Genomic DNA, 24,741 nt, shown 5'->3' with positions numbered 1-24,741 from the left:
ATATATACTATGGTGTTTGAGTAATAAAATACAGCAGGCCCCCCTAGATATTCATGAGTCCACACTGATATGTGAATGAATCAACCAGCATATAAATAAGTAGGGAAGAAGGCATAAATATTCCTTTCAGAAGAATTTCAGTTAATACAGAAGGGGGAAATAGAAAATCACTAGAAAATCACAGTAATAATTGCTCATGGATGAATATTAAACAGTCAGTGAAACAGGATATTTGCATAGTCTAAAGAAAACTTACCTCAAAATGTATTGATTTTGTGGCAATTACCACAAATTCTCTGATACATCTCCCTCTTAGTGGTTTAGTCCCCTTCCCCTTGAGTGTGAGCTAGACTTAATGACTTGCTTCTAACTAACAGATGAAAATGGTACAGTAAGAAAAACCTGGCAAATATCACCTCAGCTTTAAAAATGATCAAGGTTAACATCACTAGTAATAAGTCATGTTGATATGATTGCTTTTGATATGATATAACAAGAAGGGCACATCATCTCTTGTATTCTTCCCTTAAATTCATAATTTTAATCTTTTCATGAGAAAACAGCAAAGCCAAACTGAGAGATTCTACAAAACACCTGACCAGAACTCTCCAAAAATGTCAAGATTATGGGAAGTCTGAGAAAGTGGCACAGTTGCAGGATTAGACTAAGGAGCCATGATGACTAAATGCAGTGTGGTATTCTGGATTGGACCCTGGAACGAAATAACAATATTAGTGGAAAAATGCAAATCCACATCCAAATTAGTAATATTATATCAACATTAATTTCTTGGTTATGTAAGATGTTAACAGAGGAAGCCGAATGAAGAAGGGTATGTGAGAAGATTCTCTGTAAATCTTAAATGATCTTTTTTTAAGGACTAAAAGCCATTCTACTGGAAAAAGCATCAACACAGGTTCTTTGGGGGATAACTGTGTATCTGGTTCCCAGTTCTCCTCCCAGGTACATGGTAGGATGATATTTCCCTCCCCTTTGACATTCGGTAGAGCCATGTGACTTGCTTTGCTCACATATATAAAATATGAGTGGAAGCGATGTTTCATTTCCAGGTAGATTTAGCACCGACAAGTGGTTTTTTCCTTTTTTAATAAAATGCTATCAGTTCCCCATATATATTATTTTTAACCGAAGAATGGAGTCCAGGTTTCATCTGACATTAAATATATACCAATAATCTTGCCTGAGAAATCCCATGGACAGAGGAGCCTGGCAGGCTACAATCCACAGGGTCAGACATGACTGAAGCAACTTAGCACACATGCAGGAGAAGAGACTGTTCCAATGTGCTACGATCCTACAATTCAGTGACTGTAATTGTGCAACTCATCACAATCCTGAAATTCTGTTCAGTGATAAGAACTCAGAAAATATTTAATGTGGGGACTTCCCTGGTGGTCCAGTGGTTAAGACTCTGACCTTTCACTGCAGGGAGTCCATGTTCAATCCCTGGTCAGGACACTAAGGTCCCACAAGGCCAAAATAAATAATAATAATTTTTTAATGTCCTCTTTAAAATAATTATTTTAAAAATATTCAGTGTAAAACCTAAGCTGATTTTCCTTTCACCTCCCTTGGGTGAGTCTGTTCTTATCTTCACTCACAGCAAGTTTTTATATACTTTGGCCTCACTGTGTATCTTTAAGAAAGAACACACCCTTCATGTGGACCTGGCCAACAAGCCTGAGTCTTAACTGAGCAAGTAGACTTTACTTTCTCTAGCCCCACACCTCCAGCTTCAGCTGGGGCACTTTGATAGGATTTTTATAACTTGGAAGATAGACATCTAGGGCTTCCTCCTGTCCTTGGCCCATGCTTTCAGGGGAACAAAAGGCAAATGAAACCATCGACTTTCTGGATGATGCTGTGTCATGGTTCTCTGTAGCATTTCTGGGTAGTATTACGAATCACAGGTTTCAAATTACCTTAACTTGGACTTCGAGCCACAAGGTGCAAGTGGAACAGTTGGTCCAGAAGGCTTATTTAGAGCCCTTGCATGAGGCCATGAGGCCATGAGGAATGACAGAAGCATGACCTATAATTAAGACATCAGCTCTTGGCATTCCTCGTGTCTTTATCCTCAGGTTGAGGAAGAATATGAGGCATTGATAAAAATAAAATAAAATTCTTCAGGTGATTTCAGGGCAAAGTAAGAACAAAACTGAGTACCCCTCAACTCCCTAAATCCTGAAAACTCTACATCAGAGTGCAGTGGTATTTCTCTGAAAGAACCCTACAAACCCAGGATAAAATCCTGTAACAGCACTAGCTTATCATATACAAGTCCTCAAATTCTTGGACACAGAAGACCCTAAACCCTTCCTTAACCCTTAGGAAGAAAGGGCCTCAGGTAACTTCCTCGCCCATAAAATAGATGATAAGAATATAAGGTTGGAGAACTTTTACTTAAGAGGGTCACAGTCCACAGCTAGTCCATGCGTTTGCACTGTTTCATCTTTCAATTCATTTTAATCTTTGTGCAATTTGAGAGATAACCCTTTTATGATCTCTTCTGAGAAGACAAATTACTATACTGACTAATGCTTGCAGGTCAAGCGGTTGCCACTGGTCCCTCAGTGTCTGTAAAAGCCAGAAGACTCACTCTGCTCTCGGTATCCTGGCTTCTCACCTTTCACCTGGGCTGTTGGCTCTGAGTAGATGGGCTATTTCTGTGAGAGGAACCTAGTGATGTCCTGGTTCAATCCTAGTTCTTTCCCAGTGCCCTAGACAGGAGACAACTCAGTCTTCCTTCTCTTCCTCTTCTTTGAACAAGTGAGAGGTCTTCAGATATCTGTTCAGACTAAGTGCTTGTCAACATCCTTTTCATACCTCCTCCTAGGAGGAGTCATCCCTTAGGGTTCTGGGGCCCGCAAATGACACAAGAATTCTAAAGCCTAATTTCAAAGATCTGCTTCACGTTCTTACAGTTCTAGTAAGGAATAATGTTAATTCAGAAAAGAAACATAAGAACATCCATATTCTTCCCTCTTGGTCCAAATCCACATGAGAACACAGACAGGACTACACTCTGAGATTTTCTGTCCCTTTATTTATATGATTGTATCAGGAGAGTAGCCACTGATGTCTTCAGGCTTTGCCTCTCTAGCACGAGCAGTCTCCTTGCCCTGAGTAGTGATCTTCATTCCCAGGAGAGAAAGTAGACATTGCCCTGGGTGTCTCCCACTGCAAGTTGCAGGGTAGAGTCAGGACCCAGCCAAGGTTCCAGGCAGCTCACTGCCCCTTCACACTGGAACAGGCCCAGCTACAATGGAACAAAAATGGGAGATGAGGGCTACAAGCCTAGGGCCTCCTTACTAATTTATTTGTCTCCCACACCAATGACTTTTATTTAGAAACAAGTTAGTTACACATTATTGCAAGAAGGAGAGAAGATAACAATTTTGATCTTCTGTCTTTCCTTACCCCAAGTTTGCTCTCTGACATCCCTTTTGTCCTCCTTACACACACACAAACACACACACACTTACCAGCCGCATACTGGGTCTCTCCCACAGTTTAACATCTCTGTCCTTTGAAGCTGTTACCAGCAACTCAGGCAGCACATGGAGGGCTGTGACAGGGCCTGAGTGAATCTTAGAGAGGAAGAGGAAGAGGTGTGGTGAGTTCTAGAAGGACCCTCCTCAGTCAAGGGAGAAGAGAAGTTTGCTGGGTCAGACCTAGAGCCTCCTCCCCAATATCTTGTGACCTTTCCCTCAAATTCACCTTTCTACGTTGCTGTGTCTTTAGCTCTGTGACTGTTGACCAGCTGTAGGTGTCAGTACATATACATGACTCTGTCTCTGAACTTTGAGTTGAAGGCATTTCTGCTTTTTTCTGCCAGATATTATCCGTGATCCATTCTCCTTCATCGGTGCATCTGGCTAGGTTCCACAGCATCCCATCAGAGCTGGCACACAAAAATGAGGACTCTGCCATTTCAAGGGCAGAGTTTGAGCCAGGTCTTAGACTTTGAAGAATCTGCAATCCTCCCCGAGGCCATCTGTGGATTCCTTGAGCCCTCCCAACACCACTCACCAGATCCAGGTTTGGCCTGAGTTACTGATATGAGGGTATTACTGGGATTCTCTAAATTCAGATCAAATTCCAGGAACTCATCAAACTCTCCTAATTCCTTTTGCCCCTGTGAAAGGACAGAGCATTTTATCTAGCCTACTTGTATCACTTACTGCTTCCCAGACAAAGTAACTCTTTTCTGCTCTGGGCTGGTCAAGACATTTCAAAATTGTATCCATGATACAATAAAGTACACAAATCTTAAATGGACATCTTGATAAAATTTTACACATGTACCCATCCATGTAATTACTGCCCAAATCAAGCCATAGTACATTCCACCACCCTGGAAAGTTGCCTCCATGCCCCTTACCCTATCACCACCCCCAGAGTCAACAATATTCTGACTTCTGTCACTATAAATTAATTTTGCTTGTTCTTGAACTTCATTTAAGTGAAATTATATAATATCTACTCTTTTGTGTCTGGCTTCTTTCACCTGGTATAATGTCTATGAGATATGTCTGTATTGTTCCAGACTAATACCCATAGTGACAAGACAAGAGACATGAAGATAATGCAATTAAGTAAATGCCTAGGTTGATCACTTCTCAGCCTTTTGGCTAAGATGAAGTGTAGTATAGGGGCTTCCCAGGTGGCACAGTGGTAAAGAATCCACCTGCCAATGCAGGTTTGATCCCTGGGTCAGGAAGATCCTCTGGAGGAGGAAATAGCAACCAGCTCCAGTATTCTTGCCAGAAAAATTCCATGGACAGAGGAGCTTGGTGGGCTACAGCCCATGGAGTCTCAAAGAGTCAGATATGGCTGAGCTACTGAACACCCACTTAGGTTTATGGTTTCCCACGATTCTTTTAAACAATAGAATTCTCTTTTGTATCAGTGAAATCTTACAAGGAAACCCAATATAAAGCACTCTTCAGTAGAGTTCCAGTTGAAGGAAGAGAAGGGGATTTGGAACCAACTGCTTTTCACTTCCTTCCTCTTTTACTCAGTCATGACCTCAAGACTTTAAAATAGTAGTCCTGAACAAATGGTTGTTTTAACACACACCCAAACAGAACTTACTGAGAAAGGAAGAACTTGAAGTTTCATTGACTGCAGGACAAACACACCATAGTCCTGGTGGGTGGACAACATCATAGGGTCTTCCGAATAACTTTGCCTGGTTTACAAGAAAGGAAGAGGCTAAGCCCAGGAACACCCCTCTATGACCCCAGTGTTTGTTTTAGTTAGACCCAACCTCCCAGGGACGGGGGAGCTTGGTGGGCTGCTGTTCGTGGGGTCGCACAGAGTCGGACACGACTGAAGCGACTCAGCAGCAGCAGCAGCAGCAGCAGGGTAACCATTAACCCATTTTTCTTTTTTCTCCAGCCTAAGAGAAAACAGCACTTGGGGTCTTACCAGATTACAGAGGGCTCATCACCAGGCTTCATGTGCAACAGCTGCAAATCCGCTTTGGCCAAGATGAGGGAGTGAGCATCAGGGGCCAGGCCTACACTTGTCAGGAAACCTAAGTCCTCCTGAAGAACTCGGTTCAGGCGAAGACTGAAGTTCAAACAAGGCACATAGACAAGAAAGAGTCTACTTTAGTCCACGTCTCTCGGGCTCCTCAGTTCCCCATGAATTCCTCAGGAGTATAGTACAAAACAAACTGTATCCCCGTCCCCACAAATTGCCTTCTTTCTGACTCTCTCATATTAGTATTTATCATACTATCATCCCTCAAACTAGGAATCTCTAATATTTTTGTCCTTTCCTTCCCTCCTGACCTGCAACTGATTGATAAGCACTGCAGAGTCAACGTTCAACATATGCCTAAATCTTTCTCTCCATCTCATCCCTGTTGCCCAGATTAGGGCCCATGTTATGTCTTCCTGGGACTATAGCATCATCTGTAAACGTGGTTGCCCTACCTTTAGTATCTCCCTACTACTATCCATCCTCCACATGGCCACTAGAGTTCTCTTTCAAAATTCAGATAATTATTCTGCTCAAAATTCTTAGCACTGTGCCCTCTACAGCCTGGCCCCAGTGTATTATTTCAACGCAATACCCCACCACCACTCGCACCAAGAACCCAAAGACTTAGCTATACTCAGAATACACCATGCACTCTCACACCCTGTGCCTTTTATTAATGCTACCTCCTCTTCCTAAAACACCATTCCCTGCCCTTACTTTAAGCCCAGTCTCAAACAGCCACTGTTAACAGTAAATTTCTTAAACTCTGCAGCCCCAGGAATTTTATATAATTTATTATAGCAGTGATCACTCCACATATTGTTGGCAGTTTACTTATATTCATATTCCTCTACTGTGAGCTCCCTTAAATAAAAATTAATTTCAATCTGGTTCATGCTGCCTGGCCCAGAACTTAGCATACAGTAAAAGCTTGATAATTATTATTTTAATTGACATAATGAGGAGCAGAAAACAATTTCCCAGGGACCTTTTCCCTGCTTACTAACTAATATCCTGTTGACCGAGTTCAGAAAGAGAGGAGAGAGATTTAAGCAAAATCCCAGGTTTAACCATATCCATTAACTCAGCCGCCTCATTTCACCTGACATTTCTGGGTGTTGAACCCTTCTGGAGTTCCACTTGCCACTCGCTGACTTTTTCATTAGCACTGACAACAATCAAGGTGTGTGCTGAGTACCAGAGCAGAGCACTGATGCAGCCCGGAGCCTAGTGAACACAGTTCAGTTCAGTTCAGTCGCTCAGTCATGTCTGACTCCTTGCAACCCCATGAACCGCAGCACGCCAGGCCTCCCTGTCCATCACCAACTCCCGGAGTCCACCCAAACCCATGTCCATCGAGTCGGTGATGCCATCCAACCATCTCATCCTCTGTCATCCCTTCTCCTCCTGCCCTCAATTTTTCCCAGCATCAGGGTTTTTCCAATGAGTTAGCTCTTCGCTTCAGGTGGCCAAAGTATTAGAGTTTCAGCTTCAACATCAGTCATTCCAATGAACACCCTTCTGAGGAACCAGGATTAACCTGTCCACACCCACCACCCCCAGGCTTCTACACAACCTCTGACCCTAGCACATGCCACCAGATACACAACCAGGGCAGAATTCACATAAAACTGAAGTTTACTCCACTCACCTGTACTGTGACCACAGCCTTAGCTTCCTGCCACAAGGTCAGTTCCCCAGCTTGATTCCCGGACACTGCTGCAGAACCGTCTGGGGCCCAGGCCACAGCAGTGATGGCTGCAGGACTCCTAGGTCTATATGTGTCATCTGGAGAAGAAAGGAAGTGATTCATTAGCAGCTGGACCACTGCTGGGGTACAAGAGGAGAGAGCAGACTACCCTTGAATTTCTTGGTCCCACTTACACACACCACCCCCCTTTCACACCTTGCCTCTCTCCACACCTCACTCACCTGCCTCTTTGGGCACCTGCCAGAGCCGTAGGGAGCCATCCTCTGAGGTGGTCAGCAGGAGGCCTGAGGTCTCTGAAACAGCAGCTGCACTGACTGGGCCACTGTGACCCAGCAGAGTGTGTGTTTGAAACACCTGGAAGGAAAGGATGGAGATAGAAGAGTGAAGAGTTGACACAACAGGAGGCTGTCCCACTACCCCCTCCCACGGCCCCCAGCCCGGTCCTTTCAGGGAACTCACCAAGAGTGGATGCCACAACCGTGTGGCCCCATCCAATCCAACAGTGACCACCAGAAGCTCTGACCCCGGCTGACCGGCTGGTAAAATGCAGAGGCTGAGTCAGAAGAAGGGGAGGAGGGAAGAGACAGCGGGGACTGGAAAGTGGCTGATATCCCGGTACCTGCACGGGGCTCCAGAGCAGCCACACAGTGGCTGATGGGTCCTGAGTGAGCGGGGATGCTGGTCATCTCCACGCCCTGATGGTCCCACACTTTCAAGGTCCCATCTCGGCCCACGGATACCACGTGCTCCTCCTGCCCCAGGAAACAGGATCAGAGAAGAGTCACACTGAGCAGGACGTGGGAATTACGGTTCCCATCACAGAGGTGCGGACTGAGCATTAAGAGCCTAGAAGCTGTTGTCAAAGAAAGAGGACAACCCGGCAGTGGGGCCAGGGGGCTCAGGGATGCCATCCCGCCACAAGGCCATGACACTAGGGTACTGTGTCTTCATGCTCTCCCTCCCCTCACACCGAGCCTCAGCCTCGACACCTAACCCTGCTCTCATTCAGGCCCAAGCATCTCACTCTTGGTACTTCTTCTGACCTTAGGATTAGATACCCCATGCATCCAGCCTCCCAAAGTCCCCTTAACCTTCCCAGGGACCCTCCATGAGCTCTCTACCGCCTTCTCACCACGGCCACCACGGCGCTCACAGCATGCTGATGACCCAGGAAGTGACCAAGCTGCTGTCTCGACTCTGGGTCCCACAGGGCCACAGAACCATCGCTGGAGCAGGAGACCTGCAGAGCCAGAAGGTAGAGGAGTAGACTTAACCAGCATCCCTCCAGCATCTCTCTGTGCTTATAATGTAGGATGCAGGGCAGTAAGCCTTGTGATTAAGAGCAATGGTCGTCCTGCGTTCTAATCCTAGCTCCACCATTCATTACTTGGTGACCAGTTCATCTCTCTGGGCCTCAGATTTCTCGTCTATTCAACCAGGATAAGGACAGGGTACCTACTGATATGGGGCTGAAGCATCTATATACAGGACTTAATACACTGCCTGGTACATAGTGAGCACTGAATAAATAGTAGCTACTGTCCTTGTTATTAACATAATGTTAGTCAACAACTCTGTCTCACCCTGACAAAGGTGAGAAGTCTGCAATGCCCAGGACAGATCTATGCCTAGAAGGCAGGGGTAGAACAGACTATGACAAGTCTATTCAATTGTTATTTATTTTTGAGAACAGTGATTCTGTGTTGGGAAACTAGGCTTTACCAACCCTGAGTGCATAAATTGAGACTGGTTTTTCACTTAAGACCAAAGAAATCATAGCAATACAAGTGTCCTGCAGGAACAGGGCATCCTAAGCCCTTGGGGAGACAGCTCTGTGTTCCTGTTATGAGCATGGGGTTTCTTATCATAAAGTTTACTGACTCAGCTTCTTCATTTACATGACCGTGGAAATGGTCTTTAATCTATCTGAGCTCAATATCCTTGTCTATGAGACAGAAAGAATAGCAGTAACTTCTTTACAGGGTGTTGTAAAGACTATATGAGGCAACACATGCTAAGGACTCAGTCCAATGTCTGACACATACTAAGTGCTCAAAAAGTGCTCTATTATATTGGGTGTTAGAAAACTATATTAATACTGTATTATTATATATGAGTGTTGGGAATAGGATGAGGTAGAAAGTGTTGACTCCCTCTCCCAGGAACCCTGCTGAGCCCTACACCATCCCAACCCCTTCACTCACCAGGAGGCTGTCTTTGGTCCAGGCACAGCCAGTGACCCAGTCTCGGTGACAGGCAGAGAAGGAGCAAATCAAAACAGGGGCTTTGGGTGTTCTCACATCCCAGCAGAGCAGACTCTGGATACAGGTACCAAGAGAGGAAGTCGTCAGGATAGTAGGACAGAGGTAGGAATAGCAGGGCCATCTCAGGTAAGAAGTTTCAAGGAAAGAAGGAGTAACAAAGGAGGGTGGGTGGGCAGATCCAGTACAGGAGGTTTAGGAAAGCAAAAAGCCAGAGGAAGCAGTAGGAAGTGAGCTGCTAGGAAATCCAGGGGCTGTGGGCCCCCAAGGGGCTGGAGGTCCGTGGGGAGGAGGGCCCAGGGGTGCATCCTCCCGAGACTCACCCGATCCCTGCCCCCAGTGGCCAGCCTGCATCCATCAGTGCTGAAGCTGCAGCAGCTTACAGGGCCCTCGTGTCCCCGGAGCTCAGTGCTACGAGGAAAGTCTTCTGTCTTTTGTGGAAGCATCAGCAACTGCCTTGGCCACAGTCGCACTGTGAAGTCCTCTGCATTGAAAATGGGGAGAGAGGAAGATTTCTTGAAAAGAGAAAGTGAGACAGGCCTGGAAAGCCAAAGACAAAGGCAATCCTGGGGGCTGAGGGTGATGTCTGAAGGCACAGCTCCAAGGGAGGGACTCCGTGAGTCACACTGAGACCTGGGACACAGGTCTGTCCCATGCGAGGTCATAAGAAGGCATGCCAGGACACCCAGCTCCAGCCCTGCAGTTCTCTCTAACCGCACCTCCACACTCTGCTCTGCTAAAGTGCCCAGTGTCACTCTGACCAAGCCTCCTACCTAGAAAGGACTAAGGCCATCCTGCATTTTCACCTCGACATCTCCCTCTCTCCCAAGGGAAACCCTTCACACAGCAAAATCCCCAGTGGGCAGAAGCTCACAGGGTTACAGGGTTTACAAAGGCATCTAAGAATCAGGGTCAGGGAACAAGAAGAAAACAGCCTAGACTGATTATGCAAGATAAATGCATTTAAAAACACTCTGAATACAGTCAAATATGGTTGAAATGGTATGTTTTACGTTATGTGATTTTTACCATATTAAAAATAAAGTTTAAAAAATAAATAAAAGCACTTTGAAAGTTGGAAAAATAAGTTATACAGGTGTATTTTCACACACATATACATATGAATTGAAGAAATGTGTTCATATATTTAAAAGCAACAGTGACTCACAACCCTGCCCACCGTACCTGAGGCAACGGCCAAGAGTTCCTGGGAGGCGGCCAGTCCCAACACAGGCTTCCGGTGTCTGGACAAGAGCCAGAGGGACTGAAGGGTGCCCCCCTGGAGCAGCCAGCCCTGCAGGGCCCCATCTTCTGCACCACTCACCAACACCTTAGGGCTGAGCCAGGTCAGAGCAGACACTGCCACATCGAGCGCTTGACCCTGAGCCCCCTGGGAAGCTGGAGAGTAAGGGACAAGAGAATAAGCCACTTGCACAGGGGGCCAGAGTTGGGCAGGAACAGAGGTGGGGGTCTCTTTCCAGGCTCAAAGACTCCAGCCCTCCTCCCTTCGGTACCTGAAGAAATTCTGCAGATCCGAATGCCATCTGCTCGGTACCCAACAGCCACCTGATCACCATCTGGGCTGAGAGCCACGGAGAGGGCAGGAGAGAGGTGGGGGGAACCAAGGCACCCACGGGGCCGACCCAGAGACCCGGACCACACCTGAACCTGCGGGCCAAGAAAGGGCCTTAAAGATAGCCCACCCTCTTCTCTGCCCCTATTAAAGTCCTCCCTCCAGAAATTCTTCTGGAGAGCTTCTATGCACACACCCACAGCCCTCTCCCTGTAGCTCTCCAGCCAAGCCCCTCTAGACTCCTCGACAAAGGTCCCACCCTCACACAAATATTTCCATGCCTTTGCCGCCCCCTCCTCATAGCCCACCACCAGCTCTCGGTAACCTGACCTTGCCGTCCTCTCCAGCCGTCAGTAACTGGCACCCAGATCGCAGGAAAAGGGCGGTAGCAACGAAGCCTTGGTGGGCAGGGAAGGCAGCCAGCCGTGCCCCCTCCTGCCAGGCCCACAGCTCTACCATCCTGTCCAGCCGGCCCACAGCCACAACCCGCCCGGGCACACCGAAGGCCAAGGTACGGACAGAGGCTCCCGGGGCCCCCAGTTCCTACACGAAGAGATAGAAACTGGAATGGCAGGGCCTGCTCTCAACCCAAACCCAGAGTGAGCCAGGATGCAAGTGTCTGCCATTCCCCACCTTCCACTCCACTCTCCCGTGCTTCCCGCTACAGGGACACCTAGCTCCTCTCACCTTGGTGACTCTGAGCCCATCCACGTGGAAAAAGCTGAAACTGCCAGCCCAGCCGCCGACAGCTATCACCTGTCCTTCTGGGTGGAAAGCAACGCAGTTCAGGGGCTTGGGACAGGTGTGCTGGGAGGCCAGCTGCCCTCGGACTACGTCCCACAGCTGGAGGAGAGAGAAGGGAAAGAGGACACGGGAAGCTGAATAGACCCCTGAGCTGCTGGGCCCAGAGCTCCAGGGGCCACCTCGTCCACTCCCCAGCCCTCAGCAGGCCAAGCAGTCAGAGCATCTGCCCCACTGAGAGAGCCACTTCATGGGGCTGATGCCACGTTTAGGGCCCTTTTCACCACCACAGGCCCCTGGCTGTTACCTTCAGGCCTCCACCCAGGCACACGGTGGCCAGCAGCCGGCGGTCTGGACTCAGGCAGCAGCCAGTGATCTGGTACTGGTGAGCTTGGATCTGGAGCACCCTACCCCAGGGAGATAAGGTCAGGGTCCCCTGGCCACTGCCTCCCTCCTCATTCCCTTCCCCCTAGGCTTCCAACAAACAGGGAGGGCCCTCACGCCAAGCACGGGGACCCCTTACCGACAACCGTGCTGCAGGTCCCAGAGCTCCAGGAGCCCATCAAAGGCAGTTAGAAAGAGGGCGTTGTCCGAGAGGAATGAACAAGAGGAAACCCCATCACCGCCACTCACCATCGACCTCTCCTCCTGTGACAGCAAGTGGGTAAGACACTCAGGGCACTCCCTTGACCACCCCATGTCCGGCTCCCCCAAGCCCCAACCAGGAATGAGGCGATGGCTAGAAGGGCTAAAGCCCTTGGCTCTCTACAGTCCCTGCTGAGTCGCAAATTATGGCCCTCTGGCCCCACACAGGGACACCTGTGAAAAGTGCAAAGCTCTGGGCCCCACTCCAGACCCAGGCCAAGCTCAAACAGGTTTAAGTGGGACCTCATGATCCAAGTAAGGTCACATCGTCTCCCCCATTTCAAACCCCATAACTATCCCCAAGTCACAGAAGATTCTGATTGGTCTGAGTTGGGAATGACGTTATACACATACATATATATGGGGGAGATGGGTTGACATGGGTGGAAGAGGAGAGAGTGACTGTGGCTGTGGGGCCCACCTCTCCAGCCTCATCTACTCGGCCCCTCCCTTACCTACACTCCACTGCAATCACTGCCAGCAGTTTAAGGAAACGTTCCCCCCAATGTTTGTGCCCAGGCTCCACACTCAACCTGGAACACCTGCCCTTCTCATCCTGTGTCCTCTACTACCTGCACAGTTCACTTAGCTCTTATCTATGACACATGGCCACGTTCTGGTTCCCTTTTTAACCTTCTGTGCCTTAAATTTCAACAAAACTGACCACTTGGTGGGCAAAGACAATGTCCTAAGTCCTGTGTTTCTTGCAGTGCTTAGTACACACTGCCTTCAAAGGAAAGTACAGAGCAAGAATTTGCTGTAGGATTCATTTTTTGACCAAGCCCTTGGGATCTGATGTGAAAGTAAAGTTGCTGAATCAAACAGGGTGATAACAGGTAGGCTTGTCTTGTCTTGGGCTTCGGGGCAGGCTGGGAGGCTTTTCTGAAGGTAAACTCTGCCCCATATTGAGTGTCATACCTGCCAGGTTCTCAGGTCCAAAAGGTAAACTGTCCCATTGGCAGTGCCCACGGCTGCTCTTTGCCCGTTAGGGGAGAACGCCACGGCTGTTGGGGAGGAGGAAACTGCCAGGGATAGGCTGGAGCTACAGAAAAAATAACAAGAAAAGGTGGAAATGAGGGACCAGGGGAAGGATGTGCATTTCTGTGCCTGAAGTCCCATCTTACTGGTGACTCTGGTCTGTTCTTTATTCTCTAGTTTCAGAGAGGGCTGCAGCTCGCTCTCTGGCAGGGCTTGTCAGCATCTGGGGTCAAGGGTTTTACCTTTGCTGGTGCTTCAGGGTCTGAGGTTTATTAAGCCAATGCAGCATACACTGGAGGTGCTGTCGCTGGGAGAGTCGGGGGGCCTGGCGGCAAAGAGGCGAGTCCAGAGGCTGGTTGGCTACCTGCTGGTGCAGGAGCAGTGGGTACCGGCTGAGGATGGGAGCCTGCTGCCTCAGGAAGGTGTGAAATGCAGCAACATCAGCCTCAGGAAGCTTCTGTTCCTCGCCAGGGACTGAGGAAGCTAGAGAAGAGATGCAGAGTCAGCCTTGACCCCCATGAACCCCAGGACCAAGCCAATCATATGATGTGTCCAAAATGCTAAGTCTTAAAGTGTGGCCCTCCGGTTCCAGATCAGGCACATCTGTTAAAATTACAAAGCCGGGCTTCCCTGGTGGCTCAGTAGTAAAGAATCCACCAGCCAATGTGGGAGACAGGGGTTCGATCCTTGATCTGGGAAGATCCCACATGCCGCAAAGCAATTAAGCCCGTGGGCCATAACTATTGAGCCTGTGCTTTAGAGCCTGGGAGCCACAACTACTGAAGCATATGTGCCCTACAGCCTGTGCTCCCCAACAAGAGAAGCCACCGCAGTGAGAAGCCCATGCACAGCAACTAGAGAGTAGCCCCCATTCACTGCAACTAGAGAAAAGCCCACACAGCAATGAAGACCCAGCACAGTCAAAAATAAATAAGTAAATAATTTTTTTTTTTTAAGTGCAAAGCTTTGGGTCCCTCTCTAGACCTAGGAAACCAAATCTGAGGACCCAGGTATCAGCAATTTGAACAAGTTTCCCAAGTAATTTTATGCCCACTAAGATTTAAGACAGCTGAGTAAAAGGTCTCCTAAGAATCACTTGCTTACACTCATGGCATTTTTCACCTTGGAATAGAAATCAACTGCTCCTTCCATTACACCTCCCTCTGAGCAGGACCCCACGAACACACCCAGGACCCCACAGCTTGGAGAAGACTCCAGCCCGTAACTCATCTCACCATAGAGGGCATGGGCCTCCAGGAGCTGAGAGGTCAGACCCAGTTCCAAGTGTGCAGCCACCACATGGAGACTGGTGAGGAACTTGGCAAGAAGGCCACGGTTCCCGCTCTGGAGCTGGAAAGTCAGACTGAATTCATTAGGGATGTGACAAAGCTGGTGAGGAGGGACAGTCTAGTCTTGGACCCTGCCTGTGCAGCTGACACTTAGACTTAGGAGCTGGGACAAAGGACCTGAAGGAGGAGGGCTGGAAAACTGAAAGAAGAGAGGTACAGAGAGTGTGGAAGGCGGGTAACGATTGTGGGGATGATGGTGGTGGCTGGGGGAAGAGGGGGCTCAGAACGGCCACAGCAGTTCCTTGGGAGAAGGTGCCGATGGGCTCTGGGGACTAACCAGGTGGTAAGGCAGGTCTGCCAGGGCTTCTGGAGGGCACCTTCGGAAGGTACCTGAGGCATCAGGGTCACACGTCTTCCAGAGCTGAGCTGCAGGTGTGGGTCACAGGAAGAGACACTGAGATGAGCTCGGCCCTGAAGCATCTCCAAAGATCACACTCCTCAGGCTACAGTGAGAGCCATCCCCTCACTGGGGTGGCAGGTGAGGAGGCCAGCCAATGGGGAGTGCCAGGCCCCACGCTCAGTGCCCCGGAGGTTAACCAGGCTGCAGTCACCTGCAGTGAGGAGGTGCGCTGTCTTCTCCAGCTCTGGCCTCTTCCCGTAACGACACCTGGCAGCCGTTCTCAGGGGCCCATCCTGGAGACAGAGCCGGGCACCAGGGCGCTCCAGGGGTCCCTCCCCTAGCAAACTGACCCCATGTTTGGGAGAGAAGGCAAGAGAAGTGGGAGAAGGGCTGTCAGTGAGCAGTCTGGCACAGAGGTGGGCTCCCAGTCCCACCTCCAACAGTGGTAACTTGAGTGACAGCCATGCAGGGTCTGGAGACAAGTGTCAGGGGCTATACCAAGAGAGGAAGAGGATGAAGAAAGAGGGTCACATGGGGCCCTGCCTCAAAGACAGGGAGGCACAGGTCAGTGGGAGCTCAGTGGGGGCACTTGTACCTGCGCAGACTCTGGACGAGGTAGGCAAATTGGCCCATGGGGTAGGGGTCCCCACTGTTACCAGCAGCCACTGCTTCTTCCCAGCTCTTGCTCCCCCTGGGAAGAATCCGCCATGCACTCAACACTCCATGCAACTGGTCCACGGTCAGACCTGAAAACCCAAGGTCACTGAGGCCCTAAACCAGGCAGCATACCCATCCCCACCTAATCCCTAATCACTCCCTGTACAGCTTGCTGAGACCCCAATACGACCAAGGTCGTCCAACCCCTGAGCCCACTCCAAGCGCGGACCGCTGCGTGTGGCTTCAAGAGTGGCCAAGGCTTGGGGAAGGACGTCGGGGCCATGCTCCTGCTCCAAGGTGCCCAGGACGTGCTGCAGCAGCAGAGGGACGGTGGCCGGCAGCGTCTGGAGCCTTTCGGAAACCTGGGGGAGGAGCGCGAACGGCCTCCGTCAGCGCAGAGAAGGGGAGAGGCAGCTTCGGTGTGGGTAGGAGATGGGGCAGCAAGGAAAAGCATGGGAAGGGATGAAAAGGAAACACCGGTGGGAGGGAAGCAGGTTGGAGGTGTGGATGAGGAGTGGCAAAGGAGGAGGGTGGGAAGGGGTGAGGGATGCGGATGAAGAGGTTGAATGGAGAATGGGAAATGGGGTTAGGATACAGAAGATGAGAAGTGAGGGTTCACATCCTGAACCGACCTGCTCGTAGAGCGTGAAGAGCCTCAGGTGATCGGTGACCAAGCGCAAGTAGAGCGGCAGCACTGACCCCCGCTTCACCAGCAGCAGCCGCATCTGATGAGACTCAGAGGACTCAGCACTGGACCAGAGAGCTGGCCCACTGCCCTCCACTCGGGCACCAAGCCCAGTGCAGGGCAGCTTCTCCTCTGAGAGCCCCCACAGGGGAGAGACCCACCGTGCTACTCAGAACACAGCTATCTCTGCCCGGCACTGCTCTGCCCAGCTCGCTCCACTCTCCCCCCACACCCGCTGGTTCAGCCCACCCAGATAGATAACCGACATTTACCAGGGGAAAAGGACCAGGTAATATTATCAGCAATCACAATCCTCTTCCCCTGCACAGACTTCCTGAGAAAATGAAGGAGCTGGTCTGTGCGGGGCAGCTGGTAGCTTCAGCACTCAGAGTCTCATAGGTCCCAGATTCACCCCTCACATCTATCAGCGCCAGCCTAGACCCAACCTGGTTGTTAAACGGTGACTCCTCCAGCCGCTTCCCATACAGGGCCAGTTCTTCTCGCACCAGCTGGGCCCGGGCAGATGGCTCCAGAGGCCCCAGGGCCACCACGTGGGCACCTTGACTCTGCTCAAGGGTCTCCCCTAGGCCAGAATCACTGGACACGCTCAGCACTAGGTGCACCCACTGTGAGATTTGGACAAAAGGGTAGTGATGAAGAAGGAGAGCGGGGAGAATATTGTTGGAGAAGCCCCTCTCCCTACCTCATCCCACCTCACCTCCTTCTCACACTCACCCGGGGAAGGATCTTTGGGATCCAGTCCGAGATCAGCTGCCCACGCTGGTCCACCAACCTGTCAGCCCCATCGACGATCAGCACCAGAGGCTGGCCAGTTCTCAGGGACTGAGCAGACTTGGGCAGTAGCCTCTGCTGCAGCTCCCACACCAGGCCCCTGTGTGCAGAGGGGGAGGGCCAGCGTCAGCGGGGGTGGTGTGAGGGGCTATCAACAGGCCGGTCTAGGTCGGGGAGAAACACACCGGTAGGTGCTGGGGAGGGCACTTGGCTCCTCCAGTTGGCTATGCAGATAGGCACAGAGGCGTCTGAGCAGGGTGAGGGCAAGACTGTGGTCAGGGCGGGCCCCTGAAAAGTGGAAGAAGACTAAGGGGGCCACCGTGGCCCCATCCGGAGCCTGCAGGGCTGACACAAGGGATGCCTGAGGGGGAAGAGAACAGAAAACACGGTCACATACGCCAGCTTCCGGTGCCCCACCTCCTTAGCCCTCCTGAGCACACACAGCCCTCGCTCCCTCCTGTCCAGGCCTCTGGGACCCTGTACCAGGAAGGCGGTCTTGCCCTGTCCTGACTGCCCGGTCACCAGGCTCAGCCTCCCCTGGTGCTGCATGAGCTGCCGCACTGTGTCCTGAAGAAGGCGTGGTCGGGCAGGACTCCGCGGCTTCTTTAGCTGCTGAAAGGTGGCCTGGACCAAGTCATCATCTGGGATGGGCACTGGCTGCTCCGGCTGGGCCCCAGGCTGAGGGCACATGGGGCAGTGACTGTCTATGTTTCCACACTCCTCAGGACCCCAGGCCTAAAACTTACAGCACCCCCACCAAGTCACTTCCCACCCAGGACCATCCTACCCCCTCTCCACTCCCCTGGCCACCAGCACTCCTGCTGACCTGGAGGTAAAGCTTCTGGATCATACTCCACACATCCTGCAGAACCAGCTGCCCAAACTCCTCCAGCCCCCCGACATAGGGCCGGCCAGCTGCCACACCGCCCCACTCACAGCGGTATCTGTGGGCAGAGTGAGCACAAGCAGGATCAGAGCAGGCCTGGCCCACCCTTCATCACATCTCTCCAGGCAGGTGCTCCCTACCTCTCCCAGCTCACCTGCGACAGGTGATTCCTTCTTGTCTGCTCAGATAGCTCTTCAGTTCTGAGATCCGATGGGCAGCCTCTTCAGATTCAGAAATAAAGTCTGATTTCCAGGCATCTGGCACAGAGCTGACCACCAAAGACACCCCAAGAGTGAGGCTGGATTCAGACCAAAGCATCTCTCCACCGCCAGCCACCAGACCTGGCTGTGGTTCCCTGAAACTCCTCAAGAAACTGCTCCAATAGAGATCTCCTGCCTTCAGCTGCAAGGCAAGCTCTCTGATTCCTGCTTCTCCATCCTAGGCACCCTTTCTTGTACTCTGAACGTTAAGGAGAGAAGACACCCCCACTGAGCCTATCTGGCCTTCTGTGGAGGTACCTGAGGAAGCTAGAATCCCGGAAGTAGAGGAGAGGCTGAGCAGAAGGCTGCAGACGGAGGCCCCGATTCAGGAACTGCATCACCTCCATCTCTGTCACAGAGCGACCTGCAGGGTACTGCTGGGCCTGCAGGGAGAGGGCAGGGAGCAAGTGGGTTCAGTCCTGGTCACACTATCCCCTCCCGTGAGACCTGCCATGACCCAGGGCCCTTCACCTCAGTAATGTTCCCCTCTCTCTCCAGATACTAGCCAGTAAAAATAGAGCTAATAGCTAAGATTTATTGAACGCCTCTCACAATTTGAACATTTTTTGAGCCTTCTTGAAATAGATTTCTGATTCTCATAATAACCCTGAAATGTAGACATCACTGCTTCTCCTTTATATAGGAAGAAGCTGAATCTAGATTAGTATAAACCATTTTCCATTAAGCCTCACAATGACAGAAGAGTGATCAGAACCCAGCTCTGTCAGATGGCAAAGCCTAATCAGACCGACCGCCTACCTCTCGCATCCTGTGGCCAACCCAGAGGTGTTTCCCAAAGGAATTCCCTTATCTAGGACTTGGTCACTCACAGAACCTTCTGCCTGTGTTTCACTTCAAGTCTCAAGGATCTGCCTGTGCAGAGTCCCGGGGTTCTAGACACACCGTGACTTCTCCCGCCCCTGCCCCAACCATGTCTGTCTTACCCAGCAGAAGTGAGGATGGTCAGGGAGGCTGTAGTTGGGGGGAACATAGCCATAGCGGGAGCCCAGGATCCCCACAAACAGCTGCGAGTTCTCCACCTCCCCGAGGCACACTTCCAGCTGTCTGCAGGAAGGTTATGGGAGCACCATGTCAGGGAGACGGCCCAGCTCACATCCCATAGCATCCAAAGAGCACCTCTGGCCCACAGCCCTCAGCCATCCTTGCAGCCCCATCCCTACTGCCACTCAAGCCCCTCATCTCCAACCCAGCCCCTCTTCTCAGCAGCCTCCACACCTGTTCTGACGGGTCTCCTCCTCAGTGATGCCCCAGCGCAGGTCGATGGCATGAAGGCTGATGCGGTAGGGGGCCACTCGGGCTTGCAGTGCTGGCAGCAGGGACCTCAGCAGCAGGTCCCGCTCCCCATGCATGTCCCGGAAAGTGGAGGAAATGAAAAGCCGGATGCTTCGCCATCTGCCAGTAAATCAGGGGTCAGCCCCACACCCCATAGACAGGGCTGTGACCACCCCTCACCCTGCTGAGCCAGGTACAACAGATGGCAGGGGGTATCCAACTGGCCTCCGTGAATAACAGGCTTGTAACCTCAAATGCAGAGTCTGGAAATTAAATCCCACTGGCTATTTCTCATGTACCCCTCCTGTGTCAGCAATGATTATTATGCATCTACTATCCTGCCCATGATATGGGCCCAAGTTGCACAGTGAGGTAAGCACAATCATTCTCTCCATTTTACTGATCAAGAAACTACAGCTTGAACTTCCCTGGTGGCCTAGTGGTTAAAAATCTGCCTGCCAGAGCAGGGGACACAGGTTCAATCTCTGGTCCGGGATGATTCCACATGTCATGGGGCAACTAAGCTTGTGTGCCGCAACTACTGAGCCCATGCTCTAGAGCCCGTAAGCCGCAGCTACTGAGCCCACACACCGCAACCACTAAAGTATGTGTGCCTTGAGTCCATGCTCCACAACCAGAGAAGCCCCCACAATGAGAAGCCTGCATACAGCCACTAGAGAATAGCCCCACTAGCCACAACTAGAGAAAGCCCACCCAGCAATGAAAAAACCCAGTGCAACCAAAGATAAATAAATGAAAGAAACTACAGCTTAAGACATCAAGCAACTAGCCCAAACTTCAGCTATTATTTGGCAAAGCCAAGATAAGAAGGCCCCGGCCCATGCCTCGAAGCCCTCTGCCTGAGCCCTGGTGCCCACTGCCTGCCTCACCTTCTAGCCCCCTCTCCCTAGTACAGTAAGGGACATGCTCACCATCTGTGTTAGACAAACCCCTGCCTGGGAAGAGGAAATGTTCCTCAACAATAGAGCAAGCAGCATCTCAACAGCCAGAATTTCAGTCACTTGAGTTTCTCTAGGTTTCGACTAAAGCCTCTCCCAGTTCACAAAGGCATAAAAAACAGACTGACCCAAGCTGGGAAACAGGAGCCAAGGGGCTTGGAGTATTCTCTTCCAGTGGCCGGAGAGACTGGACCCCTGTTTTCCCTGGGGGTGGTGGAATCTTGAATATTTTGTCCATTTGGCCTACATGTTCTAGAAGCCGGGAGGCCCCACGCTCTGCAATGAACCTGAAATAAAGAGTGAGAAAATAAATGAGAACAAAATAGCAGAGTGAGAGGGAATCAGGAAGGTCCTCCGAGGGGGCAAGGGACAAAGATATGGCTAAATTAGGTCAACCAGTTAATTGGAGGTTCTTAGGAAGATTACCATGAAGAGTAAACATAGATTAAAATAAGGAAGGAAGCAGAACCAGAGGAATGAGGGAACAGAGAAGAAACCCAGATATAGCCCCTTCTGTGTGCATGGTTATCACAGGCTTTCTGTTGGACCAGGGGCAACTGGGCTGATTGAAGATGTAAAGATTAAGGTTGATCAGCTCTGGGCTTGATTAGCTCTGTACCAGCCATGAAAACTCCCTGGGGAGGGAGGAGCATGAGGCTTCCTAACATGGGGCAATGGGTGGCATCCAAAGGAAAGAGCAGAGGAGAAAACAAATAAATTGGAAGCCTGATAGCGGACAGAAAAACAAACAAAGATTTCTGTAGATCAGGCATAAATAAATAAAATTAACGTGGTATTTCCTCTGAAATGGAATGGAACAGAGCCCTCAGAGAATGAATAGAAATGATGGGACAAACTCCTGAGTTGTACCCTTAAAAGCAAACAGTACAATCTCCTATGTTCCCTTTTCTCCTTTCCCACTAGATTAATACAAAAATGATGGCTGGAGATGTAGTAGCCATCTTGAACTATAAAGTAGAAGCAGAGTATTTGAAAATGGTAGAGCAACAGATAGAAGATGACCAGGTACCTGTAATATCATGTTGCTGCCATGCCTAGACAGCTGTAAAAGCAGAATAATCTTTTATCGTGCTTAAAAAATGAAGTGGTTAGAGCAGAAACCACAGATAATCTCTAAAAGATGTTCTAACAAAGCCGCCAACCTCTCCAATGTCCATGCTATACTCACTTCAGTATCCCATCAGTACAGCCTGAGAGTGTCACATCATTGGGATTCAAATCGGTACATCTGCCAAAGAAAGAAGAAGTCACTAGCAGTTAGAAACAGTGCCAGGAACATAGAGTCACTGCCCCCACCACCCCCACCTCTGCACCTTTAATAGGGTTCCGTGCTAGACTAGAACTGGGGTGGACCGTCACAAAGGGGTATGGGGCCAGGCTGAAGACTTCAGAGAAGGTTCTAGCACTAGAAGTGCAACAGAGGTAAGAGGCAGAAATGGGAAGGGGCCTAGAGAGTGGGAGTATCCCAAGCTTTAGTAGGGATAGACAGGAAATATGGATCACTATCTGCCGGCACTGAGCAAGGAACATGAGCGCCCTTACAGGTAACTTGCCCTTAGGAGAACACCAACAAAGAGGCACTTGGGATTCACATGCTGCCAGAAGAGCTGTTTGGCTGCATTTATCAGTTTCTCATTTGTAGTCTGGCCAAAGACAATGACCCTGTCCACCTGTAAGATGAAAGGGGAGGGGCTGAGACGAGGGAGGTGCCAAAGAGCTCAGGATATCAAGAGACAGGATCTCTGAGGGCAGAGGAACTAGGAGAGCTCTGAGGTGGGTGTAAATGGCCTTTCTGGAGTGTACTTAGGGTGCAAAAAGTCATTGCACCCTGACTTGAAGAGCATCAAAGTGGAGTAGGGGTTGCCAAGATATGAAAGCAACCTAAGTGTCCATCAACAGATGAATGGATAAAGAAGATGTGATACACACACACACACACACACACAATGAAATACTACTCAGCCATAAAAAAGAGGGAAAATTTGCCATTTGCAGCAATATGGGTAGACCTGGAGGACATTGTGCTAAATGAAATAAGTCAGACGGGACAAAGACAAACACTATATGTTAACACTTATGTGTGGAATCTGAAAAATATAACGAACTAGAGAATAAAACAAAAAAGAAGCAAACTCACACATACGGAGAGCAAACTAGTGGTTACCAGTGGTGGGCAATATAGGGGTGGGGGGGTGGTGGGAGACAGAAATTACTGGGTACAAGATAGGCTCAAGGATGTATTGTACGACATGGGGACTATGGTCAATATTTTATAATAACTGTATTTGGAAAGTAACCTTTAAAAATTATATTAAATTTTTAACAAAAATAAAAAATAAAGTGGAATTTGGGGTAGAGGTGGTGAGTAGCTGGCACATTTAGGCTCACAAAAGCTGACTGTCAAACCTATAGGAATTCTGTGAGCCAGCTGTTAAATATGGCCACCATTAAATATTAAATTGTATAAGCTCACAGTCAAATAAATTACATTAAAAACAATGTTAATAAATACTAAAACATCATCACTTCCTAATTATTTTACCACATTTCACCATTAAATACTCTTGACCTTATTTACATCCATATTATACACATTATAGAATTACTATACAAAGGTGTGCTACTGAGCAACTCTTTCTAACTCTGTGGTCAATAAAGCACGTGGGTAGTTTGAAATCAGTCATGGAAGAAGTATTCACACCATGGAAAATAGCAAAAGCTATTAACCAAGATGATTTTTCCAGATTGCTATTTGAGGCAAATATCTACCAGCATAAAAAAAAATATTTACCAGCATACCACTGAGTAGGGGGTTGCAGTCATCAGGGTATTGTGCATAGGTTACAAAGAAGCTTTGAAAAATGAGAAACATCCATGCGGAGGAAAACGTGGAGAAAGGGAGGGTTTCTCAGGGAAGGAGCAGTACTCACAGGGACCCTTTGGGTAGCCAGAGACAGCAAGTGCTTCCCCAGAGTAGTCAGGGACTGTTCACAGCTTTCATCTGACTTCTGAAGGAAAGAAACTCATGTCATGCAGTCGCACAGGAGATGGTCAGTAAACAACAAAGACTGTAGACGGCTAATCTTCAGATCTGAGTAGATCCGAGCCTTTCCTGAAGTTAGCTGTTCCCAGGCCTCTGTCTAGTTATGCAGTTTTGCAAGGAAGGGGTGAGAGTCTGACCTGGACTTGAGCTTGGAGTTCGGTGGCAGTTTTCAGGATGCCTTCCTCTGCCTTAATCACAGCAGTCTTCACAATGCCCCCTCCACACAGCAAAAGCTCCACCTGCTCCGTCCGTACCATCATCATGGCAATCAACAGCAGCACATAGTTCAGAGGGGGCTGATTGGACAAGCATCAGGGTGAAATAGGCTCCCCTATTTTAGAACCCACTTTGCCCACCCAAATCTGGAGACCAAATGTCTCTACTGGTTAGAGTAAAGTGGACAAAGTCCCCAACTGAGACAGTTTCAAGAACTTCTCTGGTGGTCCAGTGATGGACTCCACGCTCCCAATTCAGGGGATCCGGATTCAATCCCTGGTCAGGGAAGTAGATCCCACATGCCATAACTAAAGATCCTGCATGCCACGACTAAGGCCTGGCACAGCCACATAAGTAAATAAATAAATACTCCCCCCACAAAAATAGATGGGCTTCGCAGGTGACTCAGTGGTAAAGAATCCGCCTGCCGAGCAGGAGTGTCTTACCCCTTGTGGGTTGCTCTTGGGAAGGATTCTGTCTGCACTGGCATCTGTCAGATAGACCAGGAGGGTGCGGCCTGGCAGTGGGGGCAGGCTGTGTTTGACAGAGAGGTTCACAGCTGTCTCCAGGGCCTGTCGATACCGAGCCAGCATCTCACGGTCACATTTCCACTGTCTGCAGGCAGGAAAGAAACAGACGGAGGGCTCAGGGGCTTCTCTGTTTGCCACTTGAAGGCAAACGGGAAGATGAGAACTTGCCACTCAAGTATTAAGTCTGCACCCATCCACAGCCCGTCTCCAGTGTCAGTAGAAAAAATAAGGACAGAACTTCCCTTGGCCCCATTCTACAGGACTCTGCTAATCCATCCCATGGAGTA

At 49.8% G+C, this 24,741-nt stretch overlaps 1 protein-coding gene across 4 annotated transcripts in view; it reads right to left on the bottom strand.

Annotated features, from left to right (window-relative positions):
• Positions 1 to 3,047: 3,047 nt before the first annotated feature.
• The window catches only part of TEP1 (telomerase associated protein 1), a 40,483-nt gene continuing 18,789 nt past the window's right edge, over positions 3,048 to 24,741 (bottom strand). The window contains exons 13-55 of one of the 4 annotated variants that reach the window (XR_003513049.1): positions 24,371 to 24,539; positions 23,846 to 24,004; positions 23,596 to 23,673; positions 22,208 to 22,335; positions 21,834 to 21,893; positions 20,773 to 20,931; positions 19,629 to 19,805; positions 19,337 to 19,457; positions 18,651 to 18,775; positions 18,287 to 18,400; positions 18,073 to 18,190; positions 17,730 to 17,924; positions 17,432 to 17,607; positions 17,190 to 17,346; positions 16,901 to 17,080; positions 16,402 to 16,494; positions 15,999 to 16,131; positions 15,708 to 15,858; positions 15,324 to 15,457; positions 15,050 to 15,138; positions 14,659 to 14,773; positions 13,666 to 13,906; positions 13,364 to 13,487; positions 12,324 to 12,448; positions 12,108 to 12,207; positions 11,747 to 11,902; positions 11,390 to 11,602; positions 11,001 to 11,154; positions 10,672 to 10,884; positions 9,810 to 9,970; positions 9,430 to 9,543; positions 8,358 to 8,465; positions 7,845 to 7,977; positions 7,685 to 7,761; positions 7,447 to 7,579; positions 7,166 to 7,302; positions 6,617 to 6,741; positions 5,455 to 5,598; positions 5,119 to 5,215; positions 4,054 to 4,159; positions 3,742 to 3,925; positions 3,507 to 3,611; positions 3,048 to 3,280 (exon numbers count right to left, since the gene is read on the bottom strand). Coding sequence is in view for 3 of the 4 variants with exons in the window: in XM_027553432.1 (XP_027409233.1) it covers positions 3,158 to 3,280; positions 3,507 to 3,611; positions 3,742 to 3,947; positions 4,054 to 4,159; positions 5,119 to 5,215; positions 5,455 to 5,598; positions 6,617 to 6,741; positions 7,166 to 7,302; positions 7,447 to 7,579; positions 7,685 to 7,761; positions 7,845 to 7,977; positions 8,358 to 8,465; positions 9,430 to 9,543; positions 9,810 to 9,970; positions 10,672 to 10,884; positions 11,001 to 11,154; positions 11,390 to 11,602; positions 11,747 to 11,902; positions 12,108 to 12,207; positions 12,324 to 12,448; positions 13,364 to 13,487; positions 13,666 to 13,906; positions 14,659 to 14,773; positions 15,050 to 15,138; positions 15,324 to 15,457; positions 15,708 to 15,858; positions 15,999 to 16,131; positions 16,402 to 16,494; positions 16,901 to 17,080; positions 17,190 to 17,346; positions 17,432 to 17,607; positions 17,730 to 17,924; positions 18,073 to 18,190; positions 18,287 to 18,400; positions 18,651 to 18,775; positions 19,337 to 19,457; positions 19,629 to 19,805; positions 20,773 to 20,931; positions 21,834 to 21,893; positions 22,208 to 22,335; positions 23,596 to 23,673; positions 23,846 to 24,004; positions 24,371 to 24,539 (5,926 nt within the window). In the remaining variant the exon portion in view is untranslated. Of the gene's footprint in view, positions 3,281 to 3,506; positions 3,612 to 3,741; positions 3,948 to 4,053; positions 4,160 to 5,118; positions 5,216 to 5,454; positions 5,599 to 6,616; positions 6,742 to 7,165; positions 7,303 to 7,446; positions 7,580 to 7,684; positions 7,762 to 7,844; positions 7,978 to 8,357; positions 8,466 to 9,429; positions 9,544 to 9,809; positions 9,971 to 10,671; positions 10,885 to 11,000; positions 11,155 to 11,389; positions 11,603 to 11,746; positions 11,903 to 12,107; positions 12,208 to 12,323; positions 12,449 to 13,363; positions 13,488 to 13,665; positions 13,907 to 14,658; positions 14,774 to 15,049; positions 15,139 to 15,323; positions 15,458 to 15,707; positions 15,859 to 15,998; positions 16,132 to 16,401; positions 16,495 to 16,900; positions 17,081 to 17,189; positions 17,347 to 17,431; positions 17,608 to 17,729; positions 17,925 to 18,072; positions 18,191 to 18,286; positions 18,401 to 18,650; positions 18,776 to 19,336; positions 19,458 to 19,628; positions 19,806 to 20,772; positions 20,932 to 21,833; positions 21,894 to 22,207; positions 22,336 to 23,595; positions 23,674 to 23,845; positions 24,005 to 24,370; positions 24,540 to 24,741 lie in introns of those variants that run through there. The other 3 variants (XM_027553432.1, XM_027553433.1, XM_027553434.1) reach the window with 3 other exon arrangements.

This window comes from Bos indicus x Bos taurus, chromosome 10, assembly GCF_003369695.1.
Source record: "Bos indicus x Bos taurus breed Angus x Brahman F1 hybrid chromosome 10, Bos_hybrid_MaternalHap_v2.0, whole genome shotgun sequence".
In the NCBI taxonomy this organism is placed as follows: domain Eukaryota; kingdom Metazoa; phylum Chordata; class Mammalia; order Artiodactyla; family Bovidae; genus Bos; species Bos indicus x Bos taurus.
Note: the sequence above shows the minus strand (reverse complement) of the source record. Positions and strands in the feature narration are given on the sequence as shown.